This window comes from Pseudophryne corroboree, chromosome 5 (assembly GCF_028390025.1).
Source record: "Pseudophryne corroboree isolate aPseCor3 chromosome 5, aPseCor3.hap2, whole genome shotgun sequence".
NCBI lineage: Eukaryota > Metazoa > Chordata > Amphibia > Anura > Myobatrachidae > Pseudophryne > Pseudophryne corroboree.
The window spans coordinates 541,604,300-541,620,802 of NC_086448.1; the positions used below are offsets into that span (position 1 = coordinate 541,604,300).

The 16,503-nt window shown below is 48.6% G+C and overlaps 1 protein-coding gene across 2 annotated transcripts in view; it reads right to left on the reverse strand.

Annotated features, from left to right (window-relative positions):
• The window catches only part of DTNBP1 (dystrobrevin binding protein 1), a 309,854-nt gene extending 293,681 nt beyond the window's left edge, over nucleotides 1-16,173 (reverse strand). Inside the window, exon 1 of one of the 2 annotated variants that reach the window (XM_063923203.1) lies at nucleotides 15,958-16,173. In XM_063923203.1, coding sequence (XP_063779273.1) covers nucleotides 15,958-16,013 — 56 coding nt within the window. In that variant the 5' untranslated portion in view covers nucleotides 16,014-16,173. The remainder of the gene's footprint in view (nucleotides 1-15,957) is intronic. The other variant, XM_063923204.1, reaches the window with a different exon arrangement.
• Nucleotides 16,174-16,503: the final 330 nt, after the last annotated feature.

Genomic DNA, 16,503 nt, shown 5'->3' on the forward strand with positions numbered 1-16,503 from the left:
GCTGGGGCCTCCGTAAGGACCATGGTGTATAGACGGGCTCCGCAGGAGACATGGGCACTATAAAGAACTTTAGAATGGGTGTGCACTGGCTCCTCCCTCTATGCCCCTCCTCCAGTTAGAGAAACTGTGCCAAGAGGAGACAGACAGTACGAGGAAAGGATTTTGGTAACCTAAGGGCAAGATTCATACCAGCCCACACCATCCACACCGTATAACCTGGAATATACGCAACCAGTTAACAGTATGAACAAACAAAACAGTATCAGTCAGCGACTGATCTTAACTGTAACATAACCCTTATGTAAGCAAGAACTATATACAAGTCATGCAGAAATATGTCCGCACTGGGACGAGCGCCCAGCATCCTCTGCGGACTAGGAGAAAAAGATTTACCGGTAGGTTTAAAATCTTATTTTCTCTTACGTCCTAGAGGATGCTGGGGACTCCGTAAGGACCATGGGGATTATACCAAAGCTCCAAACCGGGCGGGAGAGTGCAGATGACTCTGCAGCACCGATTGAGCAAACATGAGGTCCTCATCAGCCAGGGTATCAAACTAGTCGAATTTAGCAAAAGTGTTTGAACCCGACCAAGTAGCTGCTCGGCAAATCTGTAAAGCCGAGACGCCTCGGGCAGCCGCCCAAGAAGAGCCCACCTTCCTAGTGGAATGGGCCTTTACCGAATTTGGTACCGGCAATCCAGCCATAGAATGAGCCTGCTGAATCGTGTTGCAGATCCAGCGAGCAATAGTCTGCTTAGAAGCAGGAGCGCCAACCTTGTTGGCTGCATACAGGACAAACAGAGCTTCTGTTTTCCTAATTCGAGCCGTCCTGGCTACGTAAATTTTTAAGGCCCTGACTACATCAAGGGATTTGGAATCCTCCAAATCTCCCGTAGCCACAGGCACCAGAATAGGTTGGTTCATATGAAACGATGACACCACCTTAGGCAAAAATTGAGGACGAGTCCTCAACTCTGCTCTATCCACATGGAAAATGAGATAGGGGCTCTTATGAGACAAGGCCGCCAATTCGGACACCCGCCTTGCAGATGCCAAGGCCAACAACATGACCACCTTCCAAGTGAGAAATTTTAACTCAACAGTTTGAAGAGGCTCAAACCAGTGAGATTTTAGGAATTGTAACACCACGTTAAGGTCCCATGGTGTCACTGGGGGCACAAAAGGAGGCTGAATGTGCAGCACTCCCTTTACAAAAGTCTAGACTTCAGGGAGAGAAGCCAATTCTTTCTGGAAAAATATAGAAAGGGACAAAATCTGTACCCTAATGGAGCCCAACTTTAGGCCCATATCCACTCCAGTCTGTAGAAAGTGGAGAAACCGGCCCAAGTGGAAGTCTTCCGTAGGAGCATTCTTGGCTTCACACCAAGAAACATACTTCCTCCAGATACGGTGATAAAGTTTCGCCGTCACCTCCTTCCTAGCTTTTATCAGAGTAGGGATGACTTCCTCTGGAATACCCTTCCCAGCTAGGATTTGGCGTTCAACCGCCATGCCGTCAAACGTAACCGCGGTAAGTCTTGGAACACGCCGGGCCCCTGCTGTAACAGGTCCTCCCTGAGAGGAAGAGGCCATGGATCTTCTGTGAGCAGCTCCTGAAGATCTGAATTCCAGGCCCTTCGAGGCCAAACTGGAACAATGAGTATTGTCTGCACTCTTCTTCGCCTTATGATTCTCAGTATCTTTGAAATGAGAGGAAGAGGAGGGAACACATAGACTGACTGAAACACCCATGGTGTCACGAGAGCGTCCACCGCTACTGCCTGAGGGTCTCTTGACCTGGCACAATACCTCAGAAGCTTCTTGTTGAGGCGTGACGCCATCATGCCTATTTGAGGAAGTGCCCAAAGACTTGTTATCTGTGCAAAAACTTCTTGATGAAGTCCCCACTCTCCTGGATGGAGATCATGTCTGCTGAGGAAGTCTGCTTCCCAGTTGTCCACTCCCAGAATGAATACCGCTGACAGAGCACTTATGTGATTTTCTGCCCAGCGTAGAATCCTGGTGGCTTCCGCCATTGCCACTCTGCTCCTTGTCCCGCCTTGGCGGTTTACATGAGCCCTGGCTGTGACGTTGTCTGATTGAATCAGAACCGGTAGGTCGCGAAGAATATTCTCCGCTTGTCGTAGGCCGTTGTATATGGCCCTCAATTCCAGTATGTTGATGTGCAGACAAGCCTCCTGGCTTGACCACAGTCCCTGAAAATTCCTTCCTTGTGTGACTGCTCCCCAACATCGGAGGCTCACGTCCGTAGTCATCAGAACCCAGTCCTGAATGCCGAACCTGCGACCCTCTAGAAGGTAAGCACTCTGGAGCCACCACAGGAGAGACACCATGGCCCTGGGGGACAGAGTTATTTTCTGATGTATTTGAAGGTGTGACCCGGACCACTTGTCCAGAAGGTCCCACTGAAAAATCCTCGCATGAAACCTGCCAAAGGGGATGGCCTCGTAGGTCGCCACCATTTTCCCCAGTACTCGAGTGCACTTACGGACTGACACTCTTTTCGGTTTCAACAAGTCTCTTACCATGTTCTAGAGTTCCTGGGATTTTTCCCTCGGGAGAAAAACCCTCTTTTGTTCTGTGTCCAGAATCATGCCTAAGAAAGACAGCCAAGTCGTTGGGACCAACTGCGACTTTGGTAGATTTAGAATCCATCCATGTTACTGTAGCACTCCCAGGGAGAGCGACACGCTTTTCTGCAACTGTTCCTTTAATCTCGCTTTTATCAGGAGATCGTCCAAGTACGGGATAATTGTGACTCCTTGCCTGCGTAGGAGCACCATCATTTCCACCATTACCTTGGTGAACACCCTCGGGGCTGTGGAAAGCCCAAACGGCAACGTCTGAAACTGGTAATGACAGTCCTGTACAGCGAATCTCAGGTATGCCTGATGAGGAGGATATATGGGGACGTGAAGGTTTGCATCCTTTATGTCCAATGACACCATAAAATCCCCTCCTTCCCGGCTGGAGATGACTGCCCTGAGCGATTCCATCTTGAACTTGAACCTTTTTAAGAACAGGTTCAGGGATTTTAGATTTAGAATGGGTCTGACCGAGCCATCCGGTTTCGGGACCACAAATAGGGTTGAACTTTCCCCTGTTGTGTTAGGGGAACCTTGATGATCACTTGCTGTTGACACAGCTTTTGAATTGCAGCTAAAATTATCTCCCTCTCTGGGGGAGAAGCTGGTAAAGCCGATTTGAAGAATCGACGAGGAGGCACGTCTTCGAATTCCAGCTTGTAGCCCTGGGATACAATTTCGATCGCCCAAGGATCCACGTCCGACTGAACCCAGACGTGGCTGAAGAGTCGAAGACGTGCCCCCACCGGTGCGGCCTCCCTCAGTGGAGCCCCAGCATCTGCGGTGGATTTAGTAGAAGCCAGGGAGGACTTCTGTTCCTGGGAACTGGCCGTAGCAGGCACTCTTTTCCCTCTACCCTTACCTCTGGCGAGGAAGGAAAAGCCCCGACCTCTTCTGGACTTATGCGACCGAAAGGACTGCATCTGATACTGAGGAGTCTTCATTTGCTGTGGGGGAACATAAGACAAAAAGGTAGATTTACCCGCGGTAGCTGTGGAAACTAGGTCCGCGAGACCTTCCCCAAATAAAACCTCACCCTTGTAAGGTAAAACTTCCATATTCCTCTGAGTCGGCATCACCCGTCCATTGGCGGGTCCACAGTGCTCGCCTAGCCGAGACCGCCATCGCATTGGCTCTTGACCCTAGTAGTCCGACGTCTCTCTGAGCGTCTCTTATATATAAGACTGCTTCCTTGATGTGACCCAAGGTCAACAAAATGGTATCCCTATCTATTTTAAGGTCGTTTCCTGTCTGCGATCAGCAGGATCTTTAAGAGCTGCCGTGTCTGGGGACGGTAGCGCCACCTTTTTGGATAAGCTCGTCAAAGCTTTGTCCACCCTGGGCGAGGATTCCCACCGTACCCTGTCCTGTGCCGGGAAAGGTTACACCATAAGAACTCTTTTGGGAATCTGCAGTTTTTTGGCTGGAGTTTCCCAAGCTTTTTCTAATAACGCATTCAGCTCATGAGATGGGGAAAATGTTACCTCAGGTTTCTTTTCCTTAAACATGTGTACCCTCGTGTCAGGGACAGAGGGGTCATCTGTAATATGCAAAACATCTTTTATTGCAATAATCATATAATTAATACTTTTGGCCACCCTTGGGTGTAGCCTTGCATCATCGTAGTCGACACTGGAGTCAGAATCCATGTCGGTATCAGTGTCTGCTATTTGGGATAGGGGACGTTTTTGAGACCCTGAAGGGCCCTGTGACACAGTCATTGCCATTGATTGACTCCCCATATTATCCCTGGACTCTGCTTTGTCCAATCTCTTATGTAACAAGGTCACATTTGCATTTAAAACATTCCACATGTCCAACCAATCAGGTGTCGGCGTTGCCGACGGAGACACCACAATCATCTGCTCCACCTCCTCTCTAGAAGAGCCTTCCGCCTCAAACATGCCGACACAGGCGTACCGACACCCCCCCACACACACAGGGATTGTATATATATATATATATATATATATATATATATATATATATATATATATATATACATATACACACATACATACATACATATATATATGGAAACAGTTCCCCCAATAAGGCCCTTTGGAGAGACAGAGAGAGAGTATGCCAGCACACACCCAGCGCCAATAACACTGGAAACAAAATTCCCAGATAAACAGCGCTTTTATATAATCATAGATAAATCTATACACTCACTGCGCCTTACAAGTGCCCCCCCCTCCCCTCTTTTTTGCCCTCTGTCACCGTGTTCAGCAGGGGAGAGTCCGGGGAGCCAGCTTCTGCAGTGTGCTATGGAAGAAAATGGCGCTGGTTAGTGCTGAGATCAAGCTCTGCCCCCTCAGCGGCGGGCTTCGGTCCCGCTCAAATTTATTTATACTGGCGGGGGATTATAAAATATATTGCCTCCGCAGCCTATATATTCCTATGAGCCAGTCCTAGAGGTTTATTGCTGCCCAGGGCGCCCCCCCTGCGCCCTGCACCCATCAGTGCCTGCAGTGTGTGTAGTGTGTGGGAGCAATGGCGCGCGGCCATTGCTCATAGAAGATCTGAAGCCTTCAGCCGCCTTTGAAGTCTTCTTTCTTCATATACTCACCCGGCTTCTATCTTCCGGCTCTGCGAGGAGGACGGCGGCGCAGCATCGGGACGAACAGCGATGGTGAGACCTGCGTTCCGACTCTCTCTGGAGCTAATGGTGTCCAGTAGCCTAAGAAGCAGAGCCTATCATATTTAAGTAGGTCTGCTTCTCTCTCCTCAGTCAGCCTGTTGCCAGCAGTGCTCCCTGAAAATAAAAAACCTAACAAAATTCTTTTTCAGAGAAACTCAGTAGAGCTCCCCTGTAATGCACCCAGTCTCCTCTGGGCACAGGATCTGAGGTCTGGAGAAGGGGCATAGAGGGAGGAGCCAGTGCACACCCATTCTAAAGTTCTTTATAGTGCCCATGTCTCCTGCGGAGCCCGTCTATACCCCATGGTCCTTACGGAGTGCCCAGCATCCTCTAGGACGTAAGAGAAAATCAGCATAGTACTCTGTTTAATAGTGGAGAACTTTGCGGAAGCGCGCATCGTTAACGACACTGAGTGTACACACTGGATGAGAAAATAAGAATTTACTTACCGATAATTCTATTTCTCATAGTCCGTAGTGGATGCTGGGGACTCCGAAAGGACCATGGGGAATAGCGGCTCCGCAGGAGACTGGGCACAAAGTAAAAGCTTTAGGACTAGCTGGTGTGCACTGGCACCTCCCCCTATGACCCTCCTCCAAGCCTCAGTTAGGATACTGTGCCCGGACGAGCGTACACAATAAGGAAGGATTTTGAATCCCGGGTAAGACTCATACCAGCCACACCAATCACACCGTACAACTTGTGATCTGAACCCAGTTAACAGCATGATAACAGAAGGAGCCTCTGAAAAGATGGCTCACAACAACAATAACCCGATTTTTGTAACAATAACTATGTACAAGTAATGCAGACAATCCGCACTTGGGATGGGCGCCCAGCATCCACTACGGACTATGAGAAATAGAATTATCGGTAAGTAAATTCTTATTTTCTCTAACGTCCTAGTGGATGCTGGGGACTCCGAAAGGACCATGGGGATTATACCAAAGCTCCCAAACGGGCGGGAGAGTGCGGATGACTCTGCAGCACCGAATGAGAGAACTCCAGGTCCTCCTCAGCCAGGGTATCAAATTTGTAGAATTTAGCAAACGTGTTTGCCCCTGACCAAGTAGCTGCTCGGCAAAGTTGTAAAGCCGAGACCCCTCGGGCAGCCGCCCAAGATGAGCCCACTTTCCGTGTGGAATGGGCTTTTACAGATTTTGGCTGTGGCAGGCCTGCCACAGAATGTGCAAGCTGAATTGTACTACAAATCCAACGAGCAATCGTCTGCTTAGAAGCAGGAGCACCCAGCTTGTTGGGTGCATACAGGATAAACAGCGAGTCAGATTTTCTGACTCCAGCCGTCCTGGAAACATATTTTCAGGGCCCTGACTACGTCCAGCAACTTGGAATCCTCCAAGTCCCTAGTAGCCGCAGGCACCACAATAGGTTGGTTTAAGTGAAATGCTGAAACCACCTTAGGGAGAAATTGAGGACGAGTCCTCAATTCTGCCCTGTCCGTATGAAAAATTAGGTAAGGGCTTTTATAGGATAAAGCCGCCAATTCTGATACACGCCTGGCTGAAGCCAGGGCTAACAGCATTACCACTTTCCATGTGAGATATTTCAAGTCCACAGTGGTGAGTGGTTCAAACCAATGTGATTTTAGGAATCCCAACACTACATTGAGATCCCAAGGTGCCACTGGAGGCACAAAAGGAGGCTGTATATGCAGTACTCCCTTGACAAACGTCTGAACTTCAGGAACATAAGCTAGTTCTTTTTGGAAGAATATCGACAGGGCCGAAATTTGAACCTTAATGGACCCTAATTTGAGGCCCATAGACAGTCCTGTTTGCAGGAAATGCAGGAATCGACCCAGTTGAAATTCCTCCGTAGGGGCCTTCCTGGCCTCGCACCACGCAACATATTTACGCCAAATACGGTGATAATGTTGTACGGTTACATCCTTCCTGGCTTTGATCAGGGTAGGGATGAATTCATCCGGAATGCCTTTTTCCTTCAGGATCCGGCGTTCAACCGCCATGCCGTCAAACGCAGCCGCGGTAAGTCTTGGAACAGACATGGCCCCTGCTGGAGCAGGTCCTGTCTTAGAGGTAGAGGCCACGGGTCTTCCGTGAGCATCTCTTGAATTTCCGGGTACCAAGTCCTTCTTGGCCAATCCGGAGCCACGAGTATAGTCTTTACTCCTCTCCTTCTTATGATTCTCAGTACTTTTGGTATGAGAGGAAGAGGAGGGAACACATACAGAGCGTCCACAGCTATTGCCTGAGGGTCCCTTGACCTGGAGCAATATCTGTCCAGTTTTTTGTTGAGGCGAGACGCCATCATGTCCACCTTTGGTTTTTCCCAACGGTTTACAATCATGTGGAAGACTTCTGGGTGAAGTCCCCACTCCCCCGGGTGAAGATCGTGTCTGCTGAGGAAGTCTGCTTCCCAGTTGTCCACTCCCGGAATGAACACTGCTGACAGTGCTATCACATGATTTTCCGCCCAGCGAAGAATCCTTGCCACTTCCGTCATTGCCCTCCTGCTTCTTGTGCCGCCCTGTCTGTTTACGTGGGCGACTGCCGTGATGTTGTCCGACTGGATCAATACTGGCTGACCCTGAAGCAGAGGCCTTGCCTGACTTAGGGCATTGTAAATGGCCCTTAGTTCCAGGATATTTATGTGAAGTGACGTTTCCATGCTTGACCACAAGCCCTGGAAATTTTTTCCCTGTGTGACTGCTCCCCAGCCTCTCAGGCTGGCATCCGTGGTCACCAGGACCCAATCCTGAATGCCGAATCTGCGGCCCTCTAGGAGATGAGCACTCTGTAACCACCACAGGAGAGACACCCTTGTCCTTGGAGACAGGGTTATCCGCTGATGCATTTGAAGATGCGATCCGGACCATTTGTCTAGCAGATCCAACTGAAAAGTTCTTGCGTGGAATCTGCCGAATGGAATCGCTTCGTAAGAAGCCACCATCTTTCCCAGGACCCTTGTGCACTGATGCACTGACACCTGGCCTGGTCTTAGGAGTTTCCTGACTAGGTCGGATAACTCCCTGGCTTTCTCTTCCGGGAGAAACACCTTTTTCTGTACTGTGTCCAGAATCATCCCTAGGAACAGCAGACGTGTCGTCGGAATCAGCTGCAATTTTGGAATATTTAGAATCCATCCGTGCTGTCGTAGTACTATTTGAGATAGTGCTACTCCGACCTCTAACTGTTCTCTGGACCGTGCCCTTATCAGGAGATCGTCCAAGTAAGGGATAATTAAGACGCCTTTTCTTCGAAGAAGAATCATCATTTCAGCCATTACCTTGGTAAAGACCCGGGGTGCCGTGGACAATCCAAACGGCAGCGTCTGAAACTGATAGTGACAGTTCTGTACCACAAACCTGAGGTACCCTTGGTGAGAAGGGCAAATTGGGACATGGAGGTAAGCATCCTTGATGTCCAGAGACACCATGTAGTCCCCTTCTTCCAGGTTCGCTATCACTGCTCTGAGTGACTCCATCTTGAACTTGAACCTTTTTATGTAAGTGTTCAAGGCTTTCAGATTTAAAATGGGTCTCACCGAGCCGTCCGGCTTCGGTACCACAAACAGCGTGGAGTAATACCCCTTTCCCTGTACCTTGATTATCACTTGCTGGGAATACAGCTTGTGAATGGCTTCCAATACCGCCTCCCTGTCGGGGGTAGACGTTGGTAAAGCAGACTTCAGGAACCGGCGAGGGGGAGACGTCTCGAATTCCAATTTGTACCCCTGAGATACTACCTGCAGGATCCAGGGGTCCACTTGCGAGTGAGCCCACTGCGCGCTGAAATTCTTGAGACGGGCCCCCACCGTGCCTGAGTCCGCTTGTAAGGCCCCAGCGTCATGCTGAGGACTTGGCAGAAGCGGGGGAGGGCTTCTGTTCGTGGGAAGAAGCTGTCTGTTGCAGTCTTTTTCCCCTTCCTCTGCCCCGGGGCAGATATGAGTGGCCTTTTTCCCGCTTGCCCTTATGGGGACGAAAGGACTGAGCCTGAAAAGACGGTATCTTTTTCTGCTGCGAGGTGACTTGGGGTAAAAAGGTGGATTTCCCAGCCGTTGCCGTGGCCACCAGGTCCGATAGACCGCCCCCAAATAACTCCTCCCCTTTATACGACAATACTTCCATATGCCGTTTGGAATCCGCATCCCCTGACCACTGTCGCGTCCATAATCCTCTTCTGGCAGAAATGGACATCGCACTTACTCTTGATGCCAGAGTGCAAATGTCTCTCTGTGCATCTCGCATATATAGGAATGCATCCTTTAAATGCTCTATAGTCAATAATATATTGTCCCTGTCCAGGGTATCAATATTTTCAGTCAGGGAATCCGACCAAGCCACCCCAGCACTGCACATCCAGGCTGAGGCGATTGCTGGTCGCAGTATAACACCAGTATGAGTGTATATACTTTTAAGGATATTTTCCAGCCTCCTATCTGCTGGCTCCTTAAGGGCGGCCGTTTCTGGAGACGGTAACGCCACTTGTTTTGATAAGCGTGTGAGCGCCTTATCCACCCTAGGGGGTGTTTCCCAACGAGCCCTAACCTCTGGTGGGAAGGGATATAGTGCCAATAATTTTTTAGAAATTAGCAGTTTTTTGTCGGGGGTAACCCACGCTTCATCACACACTTCATTCAATTCATCTGATTCAGGAAAAACTACGGGTAGTTTTTTCACACCCCACATAATACCCCTTTTTGTGGTACTTGCAGTATCAGAGATGTGCAAAACCTCCTTCATTGCCGTGATCATGTAACGTGTGGCCCTACTGGAAAATACGTTTGTTTCTTCACCGTCGACACTGGAGTCAGTGTCTGTGTCTGGGTCCGTGTCGACCCACTGAGGTAACGGGCGTTTAATAGCCCCTGACGGTGTTTGAGACGCCTGGACAGGCACTAACTGAGCTGCCGGCTGTCTCATGTCGTCAACAGTTTTCTGTAACGTGCCGACACTGTCACGTAATTCCTTAATTACGGCCATCCATTCAGGTGTCGACTCCCTAGGGGGTGACATCACCATTATAGGCAATTGCTCCGCCTCCACATCATTTTCCTCCTCATACATGTCGACACACACGTACCGACACCCAGCACACACACAGGGAATGCTCTGATAGAGGACAGGACCCACTTAGCCCCTTGGGGAGACAGAGGGAGAGTTTGACAGCACACACCAGAGCGCTATATATGTATAGGGACAACCTTACAATAAGTGTCTATCCCTTATAGCTGCTTATATCTGTTATTTTGCCAAATTAGTGCCCCCCTCTCTTTTTTACCCTGTTTCTGTAGTTGCAGGATGCAGGGGAGATTCTGGGAGCCTTCCTACCAGCGGAGCTGTGTGGGAAAAATGGCGCTGTGTGCTGAGGAGATAGGCCCCGCCCCCTTCACGGCGGGCTCTTCTCCCGCTTTTTTCTGGAAAACTGGCAGGGGTTAAATACATCCATATAGCCCAGGAGCTATATGTGATGTATTTTTTGCCAAATAAGGTAAATTCATTGCTTCCCAGGGCGCCCCCCCCCCCAGCGCCCTGCACCCTCAGTGACCGAAGTGTGAAGTGTGCTGAGAGCAATGGCGTACAGCTGCAGTGCTGTGCGCTACCTTATGAAGACAGGAAAGTCTTCTGCCGCCGATTTATGGACCTCTTCTTGCTTCAGCATCTGTAAGGGGGCCGGCGGCGCGGCTCCGGGACCCATCCATGGCTGGGCCTGTGATCGTCCCTCTGGAGCTAATGTCCAGTAGCCTAAGAAGCCCAATCCACTCTGCACGCAGGTGAGTTCGCTTCTTCTCCCCTTAGTCCCTCGATGCAGTGAGCCTGTTGCCAGCAGGTCTCACTGAAAATAAAAAACCTATTTAAACTTTTACTCTAAGCAGCTCAGGAGAGCCACCTAGATTGCACCCTTCTCGTTCGGGCACAAAATCTTAACTGAGGCTTGGAGGAGGGTCATAGGGGGAGGAGCCAGTGCACACCAGCTAGTCCTAAAGCTTTTACTTTGTGCCCAGTCTCCTGCGGAGCCGCTATTCCCCATGGTCCTTTCGGAGTCCCCAGCATCCACTAGGACGTTAGAGAAAGTAAATTATCTTGCTCACATTGGCCCTTCTGAGCGAGATCTTTTACTTTCTCATCTAGTGTGTATGGGCCTTAAGTTCCTCTGAAGTCCAATAGCAAAAATGAAGCATAACCAATTCTCCTGAAAGAACATTCATTAAAAAGAGCAGACTTTAAACTACAACATGTATTTTTTCTGGATAGGCGTATTGCCTCAAAAGGGAGAAAACAGGCTTTAAAGTTAGGTAATTTTCAGCTTACGCAGTACTTAATATTATGGACAACGAGGCATATTTAAATGGCTCTCACTATGGGGGTAATTCAGACCTGATCGCTAGGCTGCATTTTCGAACACCGGGCGATCAGGTCTAAACTGCGCATGCACCGAAGCGGTGCGTTCGCCCTGTGTACTAAGTCTGGAGACTCTGCCGCCCCGTAGAAGCTGTGCGTCTCTGTACCCTCATGCCGCCATAATGGCCAGCGACCCGCTAACAGGGACGCCGGCTTAGTGCTCACCACTCTTCTATCGTCTGGCTCTGTTAGGGGTGGCGATGTGCTGCAGGAATGTACGCTTGCCGTGGTGGGGCTTGCGAATAGTTCCCTGAGGAGCTCAGTGTCCTGTCAGCGGGGAATGGGACAATTAACCCTTCAAGAGGTTGGGCCGTTCCCCCCCCCCCCCCCCCCCTCCCTAAGTCCCAAGAAGCAGGCAGGCTGGTGCCATCCAGTCCTGCCTGAAAATAACAAACAGAAAAAATAAATGCAGAAAACTCTTCAGGAGCTTCCATGCGACGTGACCGGCTCCTCCGGGCACATTTTCTAAACTGAGTCTGGTGGGAGGGGCATAGAGGGAGGAGCCAGAGCACACTATCAAATTCTTAAAGTGCCCAAGGCATGGGATATAGACTGGTCCTAGTGGACCAGTCTATATCCCATGGTACTAAATAGATCCCAAGAATCCTCTAGGACGTAAGAGAAAATAACTCACCAACCATTTGAAACTATCGACTTTTTGACCATGTCGACATGTTAACTGTCAACCTATCATCCAAATACCTAAAACAATCATGTTAAGAACACAAAAAAAAAAAGACCCTTAAATAAATGTAAAAAAAAAAAAATGTATACATTTGCTTTGCTTAGTGCAGTGGTTCTCAAACTGTGTGCCGTGGCTCCCTGGGGTGCCTTGGGACACTTGCAGGGGTGCCCTGGGTTGGTGGTCCAGGAACAATTCAAATTATTCCTGGTCAATATAACAGACAAAACCAGAGCTGGTGGCTGCCAGTCATAAAATATGTGGACAAACAGAAGCAAATCTTGTCCCTCTCCATACAACTGACCCTAAGGATGACATATAAACAACATTTACTTAAATGTTATATTTCTTTCTAAATTCTGCAATATGAAACTTAAGGCTAGAGGTGCCGTGAAAAAAATGTTGATACTCAAGGGCGCAGTAATTCAAAAAAGTTTGGGAACCAATGGCTTAGTACTCAGATAATGTGTCTTTCCAGTAGAGAAGAAGACAAGGTCAAATCCAAAAGCACCACAAATGACATACTATTCTTCAGCACACCTAAAGCTGGTATGTATACACATACAGAACTCCAGTCATTCAATCGTGTTGAGGCACTCCAAAATGTTTTTGCAATTGATTGGGTTAAGTAAATACCAACATTCAAGAATCATAATTCTGGTGTCATATTTTTTTTACTGTGGTTCTTGAGCTACTACAGGAAATGTCAATAACATATTACCTCAGGGGTTTCATGCACCAATGAAATAACCTGTACATACAGTAGACATTGCATAATGCTCATTGCAGCCAGGACAAGAGCAGACGCAGCAGAGAAAGAGGTAATCTGTAGTGGGATATTTCTTCACTGTACTTTCATATGTAATTACTGGGAGTCAGGGGAGGTGACAAAGCAGAGAACAACTAATCTCTGTAATCTTGCATGAGTACAAGCCTTTGTACGTTTGGCAAGATAATGTTGCACATTTATGAAAGGAAACAAAAAAAAAGAAGATTTGCCCAAAGTAACCATAATCTTTAATATTTCTAATGCAATTGAGAAAATGAAAGTAAAACCACCCCATTACATTTGTTATAGAATACACTACAATGTATCCAGAACCTTTCAGAACATAACTAGTTTATAGTGTAATCCTGCAAGTATTAGGCAATTCACACTATATTGCAGTGTGGCCACATCAACACAATAGGAAGATTTATTGGGCATGCTGGAAAATGCAGTTGGCAGATGACATCTAACCGTGTGTGTGGTCACCTTACAAACACAGTAGAAAAAGCTGGCTAATCCGGCCAAACACCAATGGCAAGTCACATTGTACATTCCAGATTTAATAAGGAGGACATGTAATCACGTGACATTTTTTCCTAATACACTACTGGCTGAGCTCTTCAATTTTTTCTAAATGAATGGTGGAAAACAAAATACATTAGCTGTCTAACACGGAGTGCTCTCATCGTGAATAAACTCTAAATACACAGGAGTAATGATTTTTCTACTCTCAATTCACAGATAAAAGTATTCAATAAAATCCAAAGTAGATGCTAAGAAGGTTCAAACAAGCAACCAAATGGAAGGACAACCTACTAATACCCGTTTCACACATGAACCCCGGCTTTAACCCAGCAAACACCTGGGTCATTGAGCACAGGTTGAAGCTGGGGTTTCACTACTTAGCCGCTTTCAGACATGGCAGATGGACATTGGCTATTCCCAGATCATCACTGTTCACACCAGAAGCGGATTTAGACCTCAAGGGACCCAAAGCAAGCCACTGACTTGAGGCCCCTCCTTCCTCAAACACTACGCCCCAGTCAGTCAGTATATGAAAAGCCCCTTATTGACATTAGTACCCCTTATACATAATGCTCACAGGAGTAGTGCCCCTTACACACGTAATGCCCACGGCAGTTGTACCACTTACAGGTATAATGCCCACAGTAGTGCCCCTTACACACAAAATGCCCACTGTAGTTGTGCCACTTACACACATATTGCCCACTGTAGTTTGCCCCTTACCAAGTACACATAGCAGGCTGGCAGCCGCTTGGGTTTAACTGACAAGCTGAAGTAGTCTGGAGTTTGAAGCCAGTGGCATGTGCTGGCCACACAGGAACGGACCCTTGAGGAGAGAAAAACTGCTACTGCAGTCTGTTTCAGTGCATAGTGCCACTGCCCGCCATTTGGACACTAGGTGGGAAGGAGGCTGACATCACACCGCACTATACAAACTTCAAATAAACTACAGCTCCCAATAGCCCTTGCTGCCAGGAGCTCCCGGCTGCAAGGGCTGCTTGGAGCTGTAGTTTATTTGAAGTTTGTGTAGTGTCGGACATCGGCGCACCTTCACGGATTCAGTTTTGTTGCCCAGGCCCTATGCGACTACTTTGGTCACAAAGCGGTAAATCCGCTACTGGTTCACACCAGACACTGGTCTTCCAGTCACCATAGTCTTCCGACTGATAGTGGGCACTTAAAGATGATGCTATCTCAAAGTGCTACTGTGCCTGCCAATCGGATCCTTTGAGGCAGGACCCACGTCATCGCGACCCAGGTTATTTCTTTCACACTACAGGTATCCAAGATTGATCCCGGGAAAAACCCTGGTAACGTGCAGGGTTGCGAACCGGTACTCAGACCCGGGTCAATTCACGTGCAGGGGGAAAAAAACCCCAGGTGTAATGGGGTAGAAATAACAGCAGACACTGTGGGGGTAGATTTACAAAAAAAAAAAAAAATCTAAAAACAAGAGTGGTGGTGTTGCTCATAGAAACCAATCAGATTGTGTCTATCAGTTGCCTTTCACAGCATGGGAATAAATGTGCTGAATTTTTGACTAAATTCAGATGTTGTGAAATGCCAGATTGCGAAGATTTTGGTGCAGATACTGTAGGTCAGTGACAAAAATATGTATAGCAACATACCGTGTGAAAGGGACACTTCACGTTATTAACGCATAGCGCATTTTAATGGAGGTGAATAGCATCAGAATACCATATTACTATGGGGAACGTAAAGGCCTTCTTATCAGCACTATGCAGTCACCCCCCAATTGGTGTAATGGTGCAGGCCAGCACAATACATACAGTATATGCCTGTGGAGTGACATAGGGTAGGGAAACCGTTGTGGTTCATTATACACTGGGCTCATCATGTGAAAACCATGCAGGGAACCGAGGTCAGTCTACAATGGTTATGTCAGAAGCAGCGCCTGAGCTGCATTCCTCCATCATACAGCCGAGTGACAGCCCATACACACATACCTACTGTATAACCACGTGACCCCAAGCCAATGCAGCAACACTGTGTCAGTGTGTGGCTGTCTAATACACAACAGAGATTAAAGTCGAAACATTAAACTAAGAATTCGGAACACAACAACAAAGTTGCTTAAACTAGTGATGAGAATTTGGGAGGGGGAGCGGCTCCTGCCAAGTGACCGGGTACCCCGTGCGGCATATTACTGCTGCTGCATTAGTGATCAATGTCCTGCCTAGTACCCATGCCTGTAATACACACAGTAGGAGCCGAGCTGCACCCGGGGTCGCACCGTGTGTGCGGAGCCAGCAGCAGTAGTACGCGATTACACACTAGCCCTAGCCAAGGGTATGTATACGCGGTGAGCGCAGTACACATCACATTACCCGCTGGTGAGATCCTGCTGCACAGTCAGCAGCCGCTCCCGCAGCGTCTCAAACATCCCGCTGTTACCCCGAGGACTATGCGGCACCGCGCGATGTACGTAGCCCAGCAGCCAGCACCATGTCCTCTGTCTCAATCACAACAGCAGCAGCAGCAGCAGCAGCAGCAGCAGCGTCACAGTCACACGGAGAGAGGCGGTACCGGAACAGCAGCGCCCCTGCCTGTCACAGGGCACCGCTCTCGCCGAACACTCGCTGCCGTTACGGTTATTGTCCACCAGGGGGCAGCAGCACCTATCAGTAGCTACCCGAGCATTGCAGGCGACACAGAGGGCTTTTCCAACAGGTACACTCTGTGCGTTTTAGCTGTCGCCCCCAAAGCATACTTGCCTACCTGACCCTCTCCATGAGGGAGAAAATGCTCTGTTCCTGGACTTTCCTGGTAATGTATGATTGCCATCACCTGTGGTGACCTAGGTAATTGATAAGAAAGGTGTTTCACCACAGGTGATGGCAATCATACATTACCAGGAAAGTCCAGGAACAGAG